At 45.6% G+C, this 16286-nt stretch overlaps 1 protein-coding gene across 3 annotated transcripts in view; it reads left to right on the plus strand.

The window, feature by feature from the left end:
* Positions 1-15927, plus strand: part of LOC146178817 (uncharacterized) — a 30295-nt gene extending 14368 nt beyond the window's left edge. For 2 of the 3 annotated variants that reach the window (XM_084578565.1, XM_084578567.1), the window contains exons 6-7: positions 5900-6096; positions 14185-15927. In XM_084578565.1, the coding sequence (XP_084434691.1) occupies positions 5900-6096; positions 14185-14439 (452 nt within the window). In that variant the 3' untranslated portion in view covers positions 14440-15927. The remainder of the gene's footprint in view (positions 1-5899; positions 6097-14184) is intronic. The other variant, XM_084578566.1, reaches the window with a different exon arrangement.
* The last annotated feature ends 359 nt before the right edge of the window (positions 15928-16286 follow it).

The raw sequence follows: 16286 nt of genomic DNA on the forward strand, positions 1-16286 counted from the left end.
AGCTAGTGTTTGTCGTCTCTGTGGTTTTATTACAAACGTAAGTCCTGCTTGCAATTGAAGTTTTGGTTAAATTTACAATAGCTGGCTTGAGAACCCCGGTTCACAGCCTATTTACATTTGCTTTCAACACTCCAAAGCATTGCTCAAAAATTTTCCCCGCGTAATTATCGCACCCCCTAACTTCGCACCGATTTTCTGCGAAAAAAAGTGCGAGGATTATGCGAGTAAATACGGTAACCCAGGTGGTCGAAATTTCTGGAGTCCTCCACTACGGCGTCTCTCATAGCCCAAGTCGCTTTGGGACGTTAAACCCCACAAACCAACCAACCAACAACTGATTAGACAGACACCATACCATATCTCACCTTCAGAACGTAAGATAATTGACGAACAGGTCCATGATATGATGCAACGAGGAATTATTCAGGAGTCATCTAGCCCCTGGGCCGCTCCTGTGATTCTTGTGAAAAAGAAAGGTGACATGTAGCGATTTTGTGTCTACTATCGCCACCTCAACACTGTCACAAAGAAGGATATTTACCCGCTTCCGCGCATTGATGATGCCATTGACTGCCTCCATTCAGCTTCCTACTTTTCCTCTGTTGATTTACGGTCCGGTTACTGGCAGGTCCCGATGCATCCAAAAGACAAAAAGAAGACTGCATTTGTGACTGCAAATGGGTTATATGTATTTAATGTGATGCCTTTCGGCCTATGCAATGCTCCTGCTACCTTTGAAAGATTTATGAACACTCTTTTACGTGGACTTGAGTAGCAAATTTGCATGTGTTGCCTAGATGACGTGATTTTCGGAAGGACCTTCCCCGGGCATAACAGCCGTTTAGCTGTTGTCCTTAACTGCTTGGAGAAAGCCGGTCTCGTGCTGAATTCTAAGAAGTGCTGCTTTGGAGGACGCCAGATTGTTGTGCTTGGGCATCTGGTTGACAAGGACATTGTTAGGCCTGACCCACAGAAGATTGAAGCTGTCAGCTGTGTCAAGGAGCTCAAGTCTGTGAAAGAACTCAGAAGTTTCCTGGGACTTTGCTCTTGCTTTCGGCGCTTCATTCTCAAGTTTGCTGACGTAGCTTACCCGCTCACGTGCCTCTTGGAGAAAGATATTCCTTTCTAATGGACTCCTGAATGGGATTCTGCATTTTGCAAGCTCAAAGTTTCTTCTTATCTCACGGCCCATAATGCGTCATTTCAGACTGACAGCTTCCACTGAACTCTACTTTGACGCAAGCGGCATCAGCTTGGGCACTGTGCTTATACAACGACGAGAGGAATCAGCACGTTGTCGCTTACACAAGTTGCACCCTCAGCAAGTCTGAGCGCAATTAGAGTGACAGCTCGTTAATTTGGAAAATCGAATAACTCGACCTTCGCGCCTGGTCCCCACAATTATGTATAGGAGTCAATGGGACGAAACTCATTAATTCGGATGGATTTGACTGCACAACGGATAATTCGGACAACTTCAGGCACCTACCAAGGCTCGAAAACAAAAATAAGGCGAACGCGGCGCAATAGCGATCCCCTAAAGCAGCATCGCCATAGGTATCAATTAATCAACTTCGCTCGACTTGTGGCTGGATGAGCGCTTTCCCTTGTTTGTTCACTTGTCGACGTTATCGGTGGTGCCATTTTGTCGTTTTGCTGCTGTTGGTGCGCTACATCTTTGCACGCTGTTGTATCGAAGACTGTTGGCTTTAGTATGGCTCATTGCTTCTCTGTTGTGCGCTGTTGTCACCGCACTTGCTACTGATGGCAATACCGGTGAAACGGCCGAAAAGTTATGAGGCCAAGGACTTGGCTACTTAAGTGGAAATTTTGCAGGCCCTTAAGGATGGACTCTCCTGAAATACAACGTTAAAAGGAGTACCCTAAGCACGTATGTAAAAAATGAACAGATTCTTCAGGCGTTCGAAAGCGAGAAGTTCTGAGTGTCACAAAAGTGTCTGCAAGCAGCAGCTCATCCGGAGTTGGAAGAAGCCTTGCTTCGGTAGCTGATCAACTCGCGTGATGCAAACCTGCCATTTAGTGGATCCCTCATCATGGCTCAGGCCGAAAGGTCTGAACTGATGATGCACATCGATGGATTTAAAGCGTCCGAAGATAGACATGGTCTCGTTTCCAAGACTTTGTGCGGCGAAAGAGGTGCTGTCGACAAATATGTTGCCAACAACTGGAAGAACGCTCAGCTACTGGAACATATCTCTGCATATGATCCAAATGATATTTTTAACGCTGATGAAGCAGCACTTCTTTTTAAGGCATTGCCAGACAAGACTGTGACTATGAAAGGAAATCCATGCATCGGAGGGAAAAGGAGCAAGCCGCAAACATGACAGGGAAAGAGCGCTTGCCGCTTGTCATCATTGGAAAGGCACAAAAGCCACGGTGATTTAAGAATGTGCCTGCTCTTCCGGTGGAGTACTGGGCTAATAAAAAGGCCTGGATGACGTCGTCAATTTTTCACGGCTGGATGCAAAAGTTAGACAGTTCTCCGCGAAAAACCGCAAGGTATTATTCGTGCTAGACAACTGCAGTGCACATAACAGTGCCACCGGACTGAACAACATTGAAGTTGTTTTTTTGCCACCCAACACTGCATCGGCCCTCCAACCGATGGACCAAGGAATAATTCAGTATGGAAAGACTAAATACCGCAGGTGCGTGCTGGAACGTATGCTACTGTGCAATGAAGTCGGCAAGCAGTATGACGTGAATCTTTTGAGCGCTGTCAACATTCTTGCATGCGTTTGGAAGACCACGCCTGCACACGTCATTGCTAATTGTTTTAGACACAATGGCTTCATTGTGCCTGAGCCCTGCAAAGACACAGTGGCCGAAGTGTCGCCAGACGACAATGGAGATGACTGCTCGGATTTCGGAGGTGTTCTGCTGGAAGCGGTGACACTCACCGATTACATCAGCATTGATGACAGCGTTGCTACAGCCGGCTTTCTAACTGATGAAGAAATTGTCAGGAACGTACTGCACGGCGAAGATTCGGAAGAGGAAGAGGGGCCGCAATAGGAGCAGCCTCGGCGCCCTCGTACTGTGAAGGAAGCAGCAGAGGCCCTCATTGTGCTAGAGGAATTTTGTTGGGGCACTGCAGACAGCATGGGAGCTGCTGAGCATCTGGAAGGACTTAGAAAAATAGTATCCACGCGGGTTTCTGCGGGAAAGCAGACAAGCATTCGTGATTATGTAATAAAGGTATGTTGATGACAATCGTTAATTTGTTTTTTTTTTTTTTTTTGTTCTCTCGATAATTTGGACATTCGGTTAATTTGGACATACTTTTACGGTCCCTAGAAATCCGAATTAACGAGCTTTTACTGTATACCGTGACGGAGTAAGAGTGCCTTGCCGTCGTTTTTGGCGTACAGCGGTTTCGCTCGTACCTTTATGGACGTGCCATTACAGTCATCACTGATCATCATCTGCGGTCAGTTGGCTCGCTGGGCATTATGCCTTCAGGAGTTCAACTTTATGGTTTCGTACGAAAGTGGCCGTCAACACACCTACGCTGACTGCCTCTTGCGACTACTCTTTGCGATGACGACAACTTTGACGACTATCTTGGTGTCGTTTCCGTACAATTTCCGGATCTTGCCATATTCCAGTGAGAACAACGAAAAGATCAAGACTTGGTACCACTTTTTGAAAAAGCTCGTGATCCGGTATCTGCTAACCCTTTCTGCATTCGCCATGGTTTGCTCTACTGAAAATTTTACTCATCTTGCGGTGCACGCTTTCTGCTCGTCGTTCTCGCTAGCCTCTACTCCTCTGTTCTACATGCAATGCACAATGACGTTTCAGCTAGGCACTTGGTGTATGCTTGGACCCTTACCCAGCAGTTCAAGGTTCCCAGGACTTCTCTGCCAGGCCGCTTACATTCAGTGACACCACTGACCACACCATACGAGCTAGTGGGTGTTGACCTTATAGGCCCGTTTCCCTGCTCGTCCAAAGGCAATCGCTGGGTCATCGTATGCTTTGACCATCTCACGCGCTATTGTGAAACTGCCGCTATCCCTTCCGCCACCGCCGCTGACTTCTCTTCTTCATGCTGTCATCCTCCGTCATTTGCCTCCTCGTGTAATTATTAGTGGGCGTGGCCGTCAGTTTACGGCAGATGTGGAACAGCTTCTGTGCTTTTGTACTTGCCAGTTGTGTCACTCTACACCGTACCACCCCCAGACAAATGGCCTCGTTGAACGTACAAACCGGATGCTGACGAACATGCTTGCAATGTATGCATGCTGACTCTCAACACAAGGACAGGGATGGCATGCTTTCCTTCATTACATACGCCTCTAATACCTCGAAGCATGAGACAACTGCTTATAGTCCATTTTTCCTTTTCTATGCCCGTCCGCCTCGACGTTCCCTCGACACCATTTTGCCGTTCTCTTTCAACACCGAACCTTCTGTTTCGAGCACACTCTGCCGCGTTGAAGAGGCTCGTGGGCTAGCCCGGTTACGCACTCTGGCCTTGCAGGATCGCTCTAAGCAGTGCTACGATCGTCGGCATCAGAATGTTTGCTACCTTCCTGGCAACTTAGTATGGCTCTGGACATCTCCGCAAGTGTGGTTTGTCGCAGAAGCTGTTGTCGCGCTACACAGGCCCATTTATTGTGCTCACACGCATCAATGACTTGAATTATGGGAAGATCACTTCTTAAAACTGTGAGTCATCTTAGTTGATCAGTGTGCATATATTACAGTAAAAGCTCGTTAATTCGAACTGCATGGGACCAGGAAAAAGTTTGAATTATTCGATGTTCGAATTATCGAATGGCTTCAAAAAAAAACTGACAAGGACCATCTGCATTACAGTAAATTTACCATATTTACTTGTGTAAAGGACCCACTCACATAAGGAACCCACCCATCCGCGGTTTTAACCTAAGAATTTGAAAAAAAAAAAAAAAAAAAAAGCCGTCGGCCATTATCACAGTGCTTGTCTGGTTTTGCAAGCCTCGTTTTCGGTATGTTCACTTTATCATGCCGTAGGCAATTGGAGCGGGTGCCGTCTACTGCCACGCGCGATAGCAGCAAAAGTGCCTTTTGAAGCGAACAATGCTAAAAGCCAGTGTCACGACTGTGGTCGACCACGTGCTCTCGTTGACGGCCGATGGATGGAAGGGTGGACGACTGTCGCAAAAAAAAAAAATCCCCGCGCAACCTGTCATAGCCTTTCAGTCATCCGAAGCCATAGCCTCTCATGGGCATTTGCTGGGACCACGCCAACAGTGCTTATCTGTATTTCCAAATTAATGGCTCGAATTAACGAGTATTTATTTGCGAGTTTCAGAGGTTGCGTGGAAGAGAGAGCAGGTAGCCGTGGCCACTAACCCCTACTCTCCGGCACTGCTGCCATTTAGGTTTTACCCACTCTTCCATGATTCTATCTGGCTTCATCTTCTGTCTTTCGTTTTAGACGCGTGTAGCCTCTAACTATGCCGCTCTTTCGCTGAGGGCGTTTTTTGTTTGTTTGTTGCCACGTGCTGTGTGCCAAGTCGTCCATACGCTGCGGTGTGTAGTTCGAATTATCTGTTGCAGGACCAACTCGCGTTTCAATAGCGGGCTTTTTTGTACACAAATCTCTGTGGAGCTTGGCCGGACCAAGTAGTGTAGTTCGAATTATCCGAAAATTTGAATTATCGAGGTTCGAATTAACAAGCTTTCACTGTACACTGATCAAGATGCCTAGACCTCATCCAGCATCAAAGCTCATAGTTGTCTGTCCATTATGTAGGAGCGTTTGGGACCCTATGAATGCACCACTTAGATGCCTCGCATTCATAGCATTTTACCGTATAAAATGGACTTTGCTATTTTGAAAACCTGCTTTTTGCGAACAGTATCCCTTTGAAAATATTTACAGTGGAGCAGGTGCGGAGGAAGTTCTACCTTCTGCGTAGCATGTTCGTGACAGAGAAACGAAAGCTTGCAGCTCTCTCGGAAGCAAGTCCGGGAGTTGTCCCAGAGTCTTCCTGGGTTCACTACAAGCGGCTTCTGTTCTTGGATGATGGGCATCAAAGTGAAGAAAGTGCTGCCACTCTTGTGAAGCTGGAAGATCAGGCAAGTGCTGCCCCGGTTTGGATGTTACACATAACAAACAAACCTTACATATTCTGTTAAAGTCAGTTTAGAAGGTGACTAGAGAACTGAAGCAGATCAGGCACAGAATTTGAGGGATAAATGCAGAGACAGAAAATGGCATGGAGCTTGCTGACAGCGGTTTTAGCATATGTCATGAGTGAAATATCTGAGACTCGGTGAGAAGTACTAGATGTAGATAGCGCAGGTAATTAGGGCTAGTTGTGATGTACATATGATAAAACTAAACAAAACTATGGGGAGACATTTTTCACGCATTTCTATTTTTTTGTGGTGCTGATTTCAGTGGAAAATCAGGTAATTATTTTATTAGGTCAAAGATACGGTCAAAAATAAATTAATGTTGAGTAAATGGTGTGGCAACTGCATGATATCGGTGGAATCACAACGCATCTCCTGGCAGTGCTTTCAAGGGCACCATTGCAATTAAGACAGCTGCTTCTGTAGGTCAGTTGTAGGCCATCACACTAAACATAAGTATCATGGGTTCGGATCCCAATATAGAGTATATGGTCGTTTTTAATGCATAGCCATTAGTAGTCCCCATCAGGCGAACAAGCTGGTGTTGTCTTATGTCATGTTGTGACGCCCCTGCCTTGGCTAACAGGTGGAAAGTGCAGAAGGGGGTACCCCTGGTCCACTTCTAGTGGATACGGTGTATAATTGGGAGAAAAATGTAACCCACCTGCCACATGGTTTGTTTGCTGGTTGTTTTATGGGGTTTAATGTTCCAAAGCAACTCACGCTATTAAGGATGCCATAGTGGAAGTCTTCAGAAATTTTGAGCACCTGGCATTCTTTAGTTGGCACTGACATTACACATTAGACGGGTGCCTTGCTGTTTTTTTGCTTCCATCGAAAAGCGGCCACCGACGGCCGGATTCGATGCTGCATTCTCAGGTACAGCAGTTGGAGCGCTTTAACCACTGAGCCACTTTGGCGGGGCACCTTATTTACTGAGCTGTGGTTCTAACATAAACCTTGTATGGAAGGATGTGTGTGTCGGTCTGGCTGCTTCGAGGACAGTGGCGGAAGATATGCGTTAGGTGATTAAAGCCCCCTATTGCTGCTTGCCTGTTTGTACAGTTGCTACTGTGCCTTATTAAGAGTTCTGGAAGTAAAGCGAAATCTAGCCTTATTAGACGCTTTGAATTAAGTCTACAACTTACTTAGATTGCTTTGGAAAGTTGATTCAAGTTTGCCTTGCGTGTTGCAAAAATATTGTGCATTTTTTTCTTTGTTTGCAGAAACCTACAGGTGACTAATTCTATGGGCGGATTTATGTGTTGCGTTTGGAGGGGCCAGGTGAGGGGGAGGGGTTGGGGGGGTTCACTTGAACCACATATTTTTTAGAACTGGCTTTAGCATGGTTTTGTTACTTAAATTATTTTTTTTTACTGCATCTAATTGAGAGGCAATTCCTTTTTTCAGACAGCAACATCACATTAATTTGATGTCATTGGGACCTAGAAAAATCCTGAGATTCCAAATTACGCAACTTCGAATTATCGATGTTTTACTGTATTTAGAAACTGCAAACTGTTTTCTTTCGGGAGCTCGTAAGTACAACCTAAACATTTTGAGTGATATTTAATATTTAAAACTTCCTCTACAATTTTCACTTGGCAGATCATGATTGTTTGCTCAGAACAATTAAAAGTTAATTCCTCCTTTTACTACAAACACCAGTTTTTTTGAAATAAATTTCGCATTAAGTCGTATTGGTGTATAAGACGTACCTGTCCATCTTGTAACTGCCATAACGTAGTGAAGGTCCCTTGATCAGAGTGTGGGGAAAATAAATGCTTGTGGTAGCTGCTGTGCGCAGATGGTATTCGACCTCTGGAAAGCACACCACCTTCCCGCGATCGGCCTGAGTTGGCTCGTTCCTCAGTTTTGTGCTATTATCGGGCATGGCAAATGATGCCATGCATGTTGATGCCTCACTTTCTGCGGTATATAAGTTATATTGTTGCATAAGGTACGGCAAAGAAAAATTCAGAAAAAAAAAGGACTGTGACTGGTACTCTGAAAAATATTGCACACATTTTTTGAAGACTTAGAAGCCCAATGCACTGAGTGGTGTGGGGAGAAATCATAGAAAAAGAACTGTCAAGCACAGGCGCAGAGTTTTTATTGCATAGCATTACTTGGCTTATGCATGCCATGTATGGAATGCGTGGATGGATTTTGTATGAAATGTGCATACTGAATGTTTGGTTTGGTTTGTGGGGTTTAACGTCGCAAAGTGACTCAGGCTATGAGAGACGCCAGTGTGTGTCTGCGTGGCTGTGTAGCTTATGTTGAGTGTAATAGCCACAGGTGTTATATTGTTCGATAGCTTATGTAAATAATAGGGCTCAGTTAATTGCTATATTTAGTCATTTTGATTGTCGTTTATGCTGCATCATGTATTTACTTATTGAAGGCCTCGAATAGGGTATTTACATGAGAGAAAATACATGGAAGTTATACATTATTGGATAGCTTAAGTTGAGTATAATTGCACTGAAGTAATTGTAGCTTTAATTATAGTTAATTGTGGTTAAAAATTTAACTTTGCTCTGCAATGTCGTCGTGTGTTGTATAGTCTACGCCAAGTGTAACTGCACTTGACTGATTGCATGTCTGAAATAATTACCATTACGTAATGGGGATTAAAAATTGAACTTTATGCTAGATATAAATCATAGCATTTGATATCTTATGTCAAGTATAATTGTTGTGGACTTGTCCTAATTATTTTTAATTAGTTGTTATTAAAAATGGAGCTTTATGCTATAGCGTCATGTCATTTCTTGTCGAATAGCTTATTTCGAGTACAATTGCCAGTCTAAGTTATTGACTGTTAATTGGGGGATTAACACTTGAACATTATGGTATGACATCAAGCCAAATTGCTGAAAAGGTTGTGACGGGTAGGGTCTAAAGTCAAACGCTAAACCACATAAAGAGTATGTATAATTAAGCATTAACTGAGTCTAACACTTCAAAAACACACCGGAAAAGTGAAAGGGCACTTAATGCTACGCATTCAAAGCACGTAGCATTTTTGGCTGCAGTCATGGGAAAGCCAGACATGAGAAATATATTAAGGCGAAAGCCTTTAATGGCTCATGCTCGCGGCTACGATCGTGTTCGTCTCTCTGTAATACTTTTGTTAAGTGGGAACTAATAAGGATATGAGAAAAAGAATGGTTGCTTCAGATAGAGGAGGAAGAAATGAACTTTGAAGCCAAGTTTGATGACTGTAGAATAATCATTGTCATCACCAGCCTGACTATTCCCAGTGCAGGGCGAAGGCCTCTCTCATATTCCTCCAATTAACCCGGTCCTGTGCTAGCTGCATCCACTTGACCCCTGTGAACTTCTTAACCTCATCTGCCCACCCATCTTTCTGCCGCCCCCTGCTGCGCTATCCTTTCCTTGGAATCCAGTTTGTTACCCATCGATTATCCTCTCTTCGCACTACATGTCCTGCCTATGCCCATTTCTTTTTCTTGATTTCCACTAGAATGTCAGTAATTTGAGTTATTTCTTTGACCCACTGTGCACTCTTCCTATTCCTTAGCATTTCCCCTACCATTTTTCGTTCCATAGCCCTCTGCATGGTCCTTAACTTAAGTAAAACCCTCTTCGTTAGCCTCCGTTTTATCCCCATAGGTGAGTACAGGTAAGATGCAACTGTTGTATACTTCCCTCTTGAGCGATACCGATAAGCTGCTAGTCATAATCTGCGAGTGCTTGCCAAATGCGCTCCATCCCAATCTTATTCTTCTTGTTATTTCCCTTTCATAGTCCGGATCTGCGGTTACTACCTGTCCTAAGTAGACATATTAGCCGACTACTTCCAGTGCTTTGCTACCTAATGTAAACTGCTGTTCCTTCCCGAGGCTGTTGAACACTACCTTAGTCTTTTGCGTAATGATTTTCAAGCCTACATTTCTACTTTTCCTGTCTAGGTCATCAATCATCCTTTGCAGTTCATCTCGAGTTACTTAGCAAGGCAATGTCATCAGCAAATCTCAGATTACTGAGGTATTCTCCGACTACCCATATCCTTAACTACTCCCTTCCAAGTCTCTCAATACTTCCTCTAAGCAAGCTGTGAACAGTACTGGAGAGATGGTGTCTCCTTGCCTAACACTTTTCTTTATAGGAATTCTGTTACTTTCTTTATACAGTAAAAGCTCGTTAATTCAAACTCGAAGGGGCCAAGAAAATTGTTCAAATTAAGCGGAGTGCGAATTAACATTCGGGCACTGGAATGAGCGCCATCTTGGCCCACCGTGCTGGCCGAGCCCACATGTTGACTCATTACCACGAGTAAAGGGGGCTAGGCGCTACTGCGCGTTTACGGAGGGCGATTCCGATAATTTTTTCAATAGAGCAGCAACGGCAAACGAACGGGACGAATCGGTCGGCCATGCGTCGCAAACAAGAACCGGAATGCATTCGTGTGAGCAGCGAGCTTCAAAACATGTTTATTTACACGGAAAAATAATCGGTAATGTGCGTTTGCTTTCGTTTTTTCTGCCGCGACTCCACAAGCATCGACTGCAGCTTGCCCAAGAGTTCCAGCGCAGGATCCGAATTCTCATCGGCGAAAAAGTATCGTGCTGCGAGATCGAGCATCGACGCTACTTCACATGCACTAGGGAATGTCGCCGGATCGTCGCCTTGGTCAGTACTCTTCATCGCTTTCAGCCGTGTTCACGACCCGTGAGCCCTGTGGAGCATATGCAGCCGCGATTATATCCTCATCACTCAAGGGCCCAGGTGTCTCCACACTGTTGTCAACGTCAACGTAGGCTTCATAGGGGACACCCTCCGACAAAGCCGCGTAGCCACGGTCGAGCACGACGGAGTCATCAGATGAAATCTCCACTACCTCCGCGCTGCATGCTTCTAGGCCGTCACTGAAGCCACACTTGCAGAAACAGTTTTAGTAGTTTCCGGCTTGACGGTATTCCACGATGATGCCAGCATGTGGACAGCTCCAAGCAAATCGATGTCGTACGACTTGCCACTGTCCAAACAAAGAAGATGTCTCTCTAGGAGGTGGTGCCTGTAAAGCGTTTCCAAGTTCTGAATAACTCCAAGATCCATAGAATGGAGTACAAATGTCGTGTTTTTTGGCAAAAATGCCAAGCGGATTGCTTTCAGTCCACTCACATCACAACGAGCTGAACAGTTGTCCACGAACATGAGAACATTCCTGTTCTGTGCAGAGAATTTCCTGTCTAGCTTACGCTGCCAGTCGGTGAAAATTTTTCATGTCATCTACGACTTTTTGTTTGCAGTGTAATCAACAGGAAGCGTCTTGATGCCTTGAAAACAGTGAGGCCTCTGCTTTGCCGATCACCAGCAAGCGGCACCGTTCCGTGCCTGTCGCATTTGCGCACATCATGACTGTGATTCTCTCTTTTCTGCTCTTTGTGCCAGCACAAGTGTCGCCTTTGTAAGTGACTGTCTTGTTGGGGACAACTTGAAGTACAGCGCCATCTCGTCAGCATTAAATACATCGCTGAGCGCATAATCAGCGAGCAGTTCTTTCAGTTCGCTGGAGACCCACTGTTCACACGTTTCCTTGTTGACTTCAGCTGACTCCCCACATACATTTCTAAATGTCAGCCTGTGACACGCCTTGAATTGCGACAGCCAGCCTTCCGATGCGCCGAATTCGCTGATGCCCATTTGGCTGGCAAAGACTGCAGCCTTCGCAGCAATTATGGGCTCGCTTGACGGAATGTTCCGGCTGCGAACTTTCTTTATCCATGCCATTACGGCACTCTCCACCTCGGGATGGGCTGACGTCCGTAGCCTTTCGTGAGAGGGCTCCACAACATCTTTACGAAAGGCAGCATTGATCGATTCCTTGTTCCTGAGATACGTTGACAGCGTGCTCTTCTTGATGTCATACTTTTTGGCTATATCCGTCTTGGATAGGACACCACGTGCCACCTCATTCAAAATCTTCGTTTTCGTCTTGAGGTCCTTTGCTGGGTATTTACCGCGGTTTGCCATGGCTGTCACGATCGATGAGTCGTCGCTGGCGAAGCGGTGAGGCAACGAAAACAGTAAAACCTGATGGACCGCCGCGGCACGAACAAATGCACGAGTTGGACAGCTGCGTTCTGCACACGTGACCGAAGGACAAAAAAAGAAAAAAGCTTGTCAAAGGCACACCCAGCAACCGTGGTGCAGCCAAAACCTGCAACGGCTTGCGCCAGACCATTGGTGTGCTGGAGCCTGGCGGCACCCGGCAGCGAAAATCTGCTACGGCATGCATCGGAATGCTCGCTGTGCTTGTGCCAGTCGAGTGCGCACCTCGTCTCGCGCGCGGGCAGATATGAAAGCTTTTGTTGTTTTGCGTCTTTAGTAATCTTTCTGCGCATTGTACACGGTATGGGACGACTTCTGTCTGCGAGGAGCTGTGTATGCCACAGACTCCTAGTTCGAATTAACCGTTGTGGATACTGGCATGTTCGAATTATCGGGTGTTTGCTCCTGTTGAAATGCATAGGGTTGTGCCGGGACTCGAGAGTCAGTTCGAATTAACCGAGTTCGAATTAACGAGCTTTTACTGTACAGAACTATGGTTGCTGTGCAGCCACTATATATATGTTCCAGTACTTTCACGTACGGCTCATCTACACTCTGATTTTGCAATGCCTGCATGATTGCCTTGGTTTCTACTGAGTCAAATTCTTTTTCGTAATCAATGAATGCTATGTATAAGGGCTGAGTATAATCCAAGCTTTTTCTATCACCTGGTTTATGGTATGGATGTGAACGTTATTAGAGTACCCTTTCTGAAAACCTTCTTGATCTTTTGCTTGATTGCAGTCTAATGTTGTCCTGATTCTATTAGCGATTACTTTAATAATTACTTTATACGTTACGGACAGTAAGCTGATTGGTCTAATTTTTCAGGTCCTTAGCATCCCCTTTCTTAAGAAATAATGTTTGCGTTCTTTCATGACTCGAACCGTCGATGACACCAGGCACTGCGTATACAGGGTGGCTAGTTTTCCTAGCACGATATCCCTCCTGTCCTTCAACAAATCTACAGTTACCTGATTCTCTCCACTGTAGAATACTGAATTAATTATAGTAAAAATGTCAAAATTGCGTCGAAATAGCGCGGACGTCGATATAGTCACGGGAACGGTGTGCCGTCACATCCACCAGAAGTCGTCTCCAGCCATGTCTAATAACCGGAACTGACATCACGATGATGTCACATACGACCATGACGTTATGACTGGTCATGATGTTACCAGGTGATTCACGCATATACGAAGCTGACCCCGCCGGCCCTCTGATTCAGGCACCTGTGTGGCGCCTTTCATTTGGCGCTTCCTCGAACTCCGCACCACACAGCATGCAGAAGCAGATGCAGTGCAGCAGGCATCAGCGGCATTTCAAATTGGTTTACAGAAAGGAAAAGGCACAGTATCTGTCACGATTCTCCGAGATAGACCGCTCTCACCAAAAACAAAACCTAAATACCAGAAAAGAGAAAAAAAAATGAATTGTCGTCACTGGCTGGTTTTGCTAGCAAATTATGTGTCGATAGCAGATTTTGTGGCACACCGCAAAGGCTATGCTACATCACCATTCACTTCAAAACGGTGCTAGCCACTCCTTGGTGTTGGCATCTTAGGTTTTAGTTGATTGCTGGAATATTCAATTGTCTCGTCTGCAGAGGCATTCTTTGCTGCTAGACTAATATGAGCACACCCAGCAAAAGCCAGAGAATCATCTCATACTGTGAACAGTTCATTCTTAGCGTCTCCTTTTAGCCAGCCATAAACACCTGCTTGGAGAAGCATCTTGAGTGAACATGCTATGTTCGCATGAGGAAATGTCTTTGCCAAAGTTGGTCATTGTGCCAGATGATGCATCATTCGCGAGGGAAACTTTCACTGATAAGTTAATGGTTAGGAAAGGTTATAGGTGTTTCCCTGTGAGAGAAGTTTAGCCATAAAGGGAAGAGACTGATATGAGTGACAGCTCAAATGCTTTGTTTTATGTTTATTTCAGAAACAGATTAGTGCCATTGATGTGCTGGGGAGAGGTAGCCCAGGAACTGCGAGCAGCTTGGAACTGGAAGCCCCGAAACCACTAGACATCGGATGTTCTTTGCGAGATGCTTCTAGTCAGCAGTCGACTCAACCGGTGGACATGCTGGTGGCTGAAAGGCTCTCGAGAGAAGTAAAGAAGGAGTGTGTGGACTGCATGCAAGAGGCCGAAGAATCAGGAAGCCAATCAAGTCCTACTGGTCACATTCTGCCTTAGTTACTGACACAGACTGAGGGCTTGTGTGCAGTTGCTTTTGATAGCTGTCGGTCAGCTGTGACGAACTGAAGTGCGTTGTTGCTTATCACCACCACTGTGCGTGACAAGCGATAAAGTCTGTGCCATCTGTGAGACTAACTCTTTGCAGGTGCAATCATCGGTGGTGGAACTGCTGCGCCAATTGCAGCAAACTGCGCCAAATCGGAAATCCTGCTGTATGCTGCTACAAAATCAATTTTTTGCCTACTTCTGCGCCACGCCTGCACCAAAGGTCGCTGAATATCTCTGCCGACAGCGGAACCGAACGGTCGCAAAACCAAAACTGACATCTACTGGCAACACTGTGCAAGGCGGAACAATATTTTTGCAGGTCCTGTGTGGACAATCGCGTGACACAGAATTGGCGTTTGTCTACGTCACTTCTGCATCTCCTGCCGATGGTGTTTCTTCTTTTTTTTTCTATCTACTGGGAGGGAGTGAGAGGGGGCTGCAAGATATCTCTAAAGTCTAATGCGCGGGAAGTATGAAAGGAGGGGCTGGCAAGCTGGCCATCAAAGGGTTGAAGCAGGTTCAAACATGTGACGGCATCGAGCTGCCCTGGGCACTCGCATAATTTGTGTGCATGTGTGTGAGCAAAGGATGTGCCAGCAGGCTGGCGAACGCAGACGGTGCGGTTTCAAACGAGTGACGGTTTGGAACTGCCCTCGGCAGAGCACAGCTGATGCCGTATGCACGCTTGCTTCCTTTTATTTTCGTACCAGTGAGGTATGGGCTGCGATGGCGGCTGAGTAGCAGTGGAGGGAGCGCTATGGATTTCACTGCTTCTGTGCGCGTTCACTGGACTCTGTTGACCGCTTTTGTACCTTAAGTTCAACCGCTTATGTGGAACATCTTGTATAATTTCACAGCTTAATTCCAAACGTCAACATTTATGCGCCCTTTAGAAGATTATCTCAGTCTTGAGTTATTTCTTTTCTGCCACTGCAAAACTGCATGTGTGTAGGTGCGCGCATGTGCAAATAACTCATGCACAGGTACTCAATATATTTTCAGCTCCACATATGGTCAGTAAGTATCCTTGGATGCTTTCATTACAATAAGGAAATCATACGCACATTCCCTGCAGTGCGCTGCGAAGAAGCAGACTCACGACTCCGATTCCCTGCTTCGCTTTGATTAACCAGCCACCCCGCCAAACCACCGGAAGAAGAACGAAAGCAAAGATTGCAAACGCACAGAATCTGCGTTCACTCTACATCCCCGCGCATTGCACCTTTGGACTGAGCAGCAGCAGCAGCGCACCTCTTTTGGGGAGAGCAAACCCACCCAGGACCTGCAAAAGTATTCTTGCCCCTTTCCCTCCAATCAGCATGCGTCTTAATGGAAAAAGGCGCCTAGACGTTACCCTGATGTACCGGATAAGGACATCCAGAAAAGAGATGAGAATCAGGAAATGGTACATGAAGAGACCAGGCTGGCCAGGAATAAGAGCACCAATGCTGAGCTGCTTTTCTCAAAAAGTGTCACGTCTAAAAATTTTGCAGACGTTGAGGGTGGATAAGCCCTTCTGAAAAATGGACAGGAAAGGCTTGCAGCGGCACTGTTCAAGCTGGAGTCATCAAGGCAAGAGAAGAAATAATGCCCCAAAGTTGCAGGTTTAAGAAGCGACAGTTCTGAATTTCTACAGAGAGTTTTTATATTAAGACATCTTGCTACTTTCTTTCCATGGCTACAGTGTTTACTGTGTGGCTGGATATCTTGTTGTGCCTTCCCTCTGAATAAAAACTGCTTTGTTTTTAGCAAAACCCCCTGTTTGCTTAATTTGAGGCTTTTTAAGGAAAGAACAG

Source organism: Amblyomma maculatum, chromosome 9 (assembly GCF_055883805.1).
Source record: "Amblyomma maculatum isolate TAMU_Amacu chromosome 9, ASM5588380v1, whole genome shotgun sequence".
NCBI classification, from domain to species: Eukaryota; Metazoa; Arthropoda; class Arachnida; order Ixodida; family Ixodidae; genus Amblyomma; species Amblyomma maculatum.